This window comes from Myotis davidii, unplaced genomic scaffold (genome assembly GCF_000327345.1).
Source record: "Myotis davidii unplaced genomic scaffold, ASM32734v1 scaffold1677, whole genome shotgun sequence".
In the NCBI taxonomy this organism is placed as follows: domain Eukaryota; kingdom Metazoa; phylum Chordata; class Mammalia; order Chiroptera; family Vespertilionidae; genus Myotis; species Myotis davidii.
Window position 1 is genome coordinate 1 of NW_006287920.1, and position 3,434 is coordinate 3,434.

Genomic DNA, 3,434 nt, shown 5'->3' on the forward strand with positions numbered 1-3,434 from the left:
ACACTTTGTAATACTTTAAGCAATAAAAAAAGAGTAAATGTTCATAATATCCTAAAAAACAATAACAACAACAACAAAAAACAAACAAAAAAAATATTGCACTTCTGTCTTGGTTGGCGTGGCTCAGTGGTTGATCATCGACTGATCAACCAGGAGGTCATGCTTTAATTCCTGGTCAAGGGCACGTGACCAGGTTGCAGGCTCGATGGCCTGTAGGGGGTGTGTGGGATGTGGCCGATCAGTGATTCTCTCTCATAATGGATGAATATATCTCTGAGTCAATAAAAACGTTTTAAAAAGATATTAGCAATTGGTGCATTCAGATTAAACGCACATTGTTTTAAAATGGTTTATTATTTTTTTTGGTTTAACATACCAGGTGAGTAGTCATTTAAAGACTACCTAGTGCCCGAGATGGTTTGGCTCAGTGGATAGAGCGTTGGCCTTTTTTCTGAAGGGTCCCTGGTTTGATTCTGGTCAAGGCCATGTACCATGGTTGTAGGCTTCTCTTTGGCATGGGCCCTGGTCGGGGTGCATGCAGAGGCAATCAATCGATGTGTTTTGCAAGTTACTGGGGATCAAGCCCAAAACCTGGGCATGTGCCCTTTACCAAAAATCGAACCCAGAACACTGCAGTTCGCAGGCTGACACTCTATCCATTGAGCAAAAATGGGCCAGGGCCAATTTGACTGTTTTAAAGGATGGAAACGCCTTGAAGAAGAACTAAGCATCTCAGCATTCATGTCACAGTGGTAATTACAACTCACCCACCATTCTTTCCACATTGTCCCTGTAAATGCAAACTCTGACTAATAATGAATCTTGTAGGTAAACAGCGTGTTTGTATAAGAATCCTAGGAACTAATTTTAGAAGATATGAACTCTGACCTTCCCAGTTCTGGGAGATTTGCTGAACTTCAACGTTAGAACCAGGAGGACAAAGTCTAGGAAGGCGCACACTGGACCATCACCTGACCACTTGCAAGATCCTTATCAGATTGGACTGAGCCTGTAGGCACATAGAGAACCTCTCAAGCCCCTCCCCCTGACCTCTTTGTTCTGTTTGGCCTCTCCTTCCTTATAAAAGCCTCTGCCTGCACTGAGATGTGCAGATGGGTTTTGAAACTAGCATCTTCCACCTTCTCAGGTTACTGACACCTGAATAAACCTCTTTCCTTCCTCACCACCACCTGTCTCACAGGACTGGTTTCTGGGGTGTGAGTCAGGGGAACCTTGTTTTTTTCTGGACACATTGCTGGCACATAGACTCCTTGGAACAGGTGTGTCCTGTTCATGTTCTTTCTTCTGCAGGTGACAGTGGTAAGCATAGACCGGTCACAGAGGAAAGGAGTGAAGAATGGTGCTTTGCTTTCAGACCAAGAAGAACAGGTAAGAAACAGATGGATGGGAGGAGGAGCAGGAAGTATTGGCGATGGAGTGTGATCTGAGGGAGGAATTTGGACTTTGTGGACTGAAGTGAGTTTAGCAGCAAAACCATACAGCTCTTGCCAAGAGCATGGCTGAGGTTTGGAGAAGGGAGAGATCATTCTATAAGCAATGTTGTGAGACCTCAGGAATCTGACTTGCTGTTTAATCTGTCTATTTGCTTCCTGTTTGTCCCTTTCATGTACCATTGGTTTCTGTCCGTCCCTGAATATTTTGGTCTTGCCTCTCTCACCAGCACCGTAGTAGCAAGACTTGTGTTAAGAAGCCCACGTGGATGCTGACATTAGCTTTGTTCCTCTGCTAACTGTTAAAGTTGAAGCATATTATTTGCATGGGGTGGGTTGTTTTATGGTTTTTGAGTTCCCTTTGAGATGATCAGAAAGAAGGTGTTGTTGTCAGGACAAAAAGAAAAGTTGAGCCAACTACAAAGTTTTAATTAAGAAAAAGAAAGGAAAAAAAGAAAAGAAAAGGAACGAAAACAAAAGAAGAGAAAGAGCCCGGCCAGCATGGCTCATTAGTTTAGCTTAAACAGAGGAACCAGGCGATTTCAGTTCAATTCCCAGTCTGGGCACATGCCCAGGTTATAGTTTTGATCCCCAGTAGGGGGCATTCAGGAAGCAACCAATCCGTGATTCTCTGTCATCATTGATCTTTCTCTTTCTCTCCCTCTCCCTTCCTGTCTGAAATTAGTAAAACTATATGAAAAAAATGAAAGAGTATTCATGGCACAGTAAAGTAGAGCATTGAGTCAATCCTATAGTATAAAAGGCTAACATGCAAATCGACCAAACGGCAGAACCAGTGGTCGCTATCACACCCACTGACCACTGGTGGCAGATGCTCATGGCAGGAGCTGTTCACTGGTGGTCAGTGCACTCCCTCAGGGGGATCGCTGATCAGGCAAAAGCCAGGCTCAAAGCCTCCGTGCACAAGAGGGTGGTCGGAGCCTCCACGGCAGCATTAAAGTGGGAATATGCTGTCAGTTGTACATCCCTCAAGGGGTCCCGGACTGCTAGAGGCTGCATTGCTGACTGAAGGACTCCCCCACACGCATGAATTTTGTGCACTGAGCCTCTAGTAATATTACAATATCTATGTATGGTGTCAGATGGGTATGAGATTAATTGCATGATTTCTTAGTCCATTATCTAATGTCTAATTATTGGGATGTACCCCTGAAATGAACCTAAGGTTCTATGTTAACTGTCATTAAAAAATGTTTTTAAAATTCCATAGGACCATGTTACCTTCACGGAGTCATATTTTACTTCAAGTATTTTTTGTACAGTTTGTTCCAGAAGAGATATCTAACACTAAAACAGAAAGAAATGTTGAGATTTATAAATTTTCAAAATAAACCAAAGCCAACCACAAACACAACTGTAAAAACAATAAAGTTAAAAGCCGAGGTAAAATGCGTTTGGAGACCCGATCCCCTGTCTTTCGATACCCGTACCGAAGTAGCGAGAGGCTCCGATAAGCTGTGGCTGTTGCACCTTGGACCACGAAGGGGTCATGGCCGAGCTCCCGTTGAAAGTGCACCTCAACTCGCACCCCATCTGCCTGAGGATATGTCTGCACTCGTTCTATGAGAACCAGAAGCAGTGCACGTGGCTGCATGTTGTCATGGAGACAGAAGGTGTCCTGCAAGTACGGTTGCGCCAGGAAGTCATCCCCAGTGGGCATATCTCACTCACCAACAGCCCGCTGAGCTCGAGGATCATGTCTTTCATGTGGAAGCTCCAACCTGGAGGCCCGTACGTGGACCACCTGAACCGGTTCTGGCGCAACTTGCACCACATCAAGAATGGCGTGGAAGAAATGATCCTTGAGCTGATGGAAGACTCGTAGGACACGTGATGGGGTCCCTGGCTCTTGTCAACCTGAGCCACAGTCCTGCTGGCCTGCTAGTGGGACGTGTATAGTGCTGTTCACCTTTTTAATAAACTCTGTTATTCTATCTGCCACCACCTGGGTGCGAGGGCACA

The 3,434-nt window shown here is 44.9% G+C and overlaps 1 protein-coding gene across 1 annotated transcript; it reads left to right on the forward strand.

Moving 5' to 3' along the window:
• The first annotated feature begins 2,961 nt into the window (after window positions 1–2,961).
• Window positions 2,962–3,297, forward strand: LOC102765292 (T-cell leukemia/lymphoma protein 1A-like). The gene has a single exon (XM_006759768.1). The coding sequence runs from the start codon at window positions 2,962–2,964 to the stop codon at window positions 3,295–3,297; it is 336 nt and encodes a 111-aa protein (XP_006759831.1).
• The last annotated feature ends 137 nt before the right edge of the window (window positions 3,298–3,434 follow it).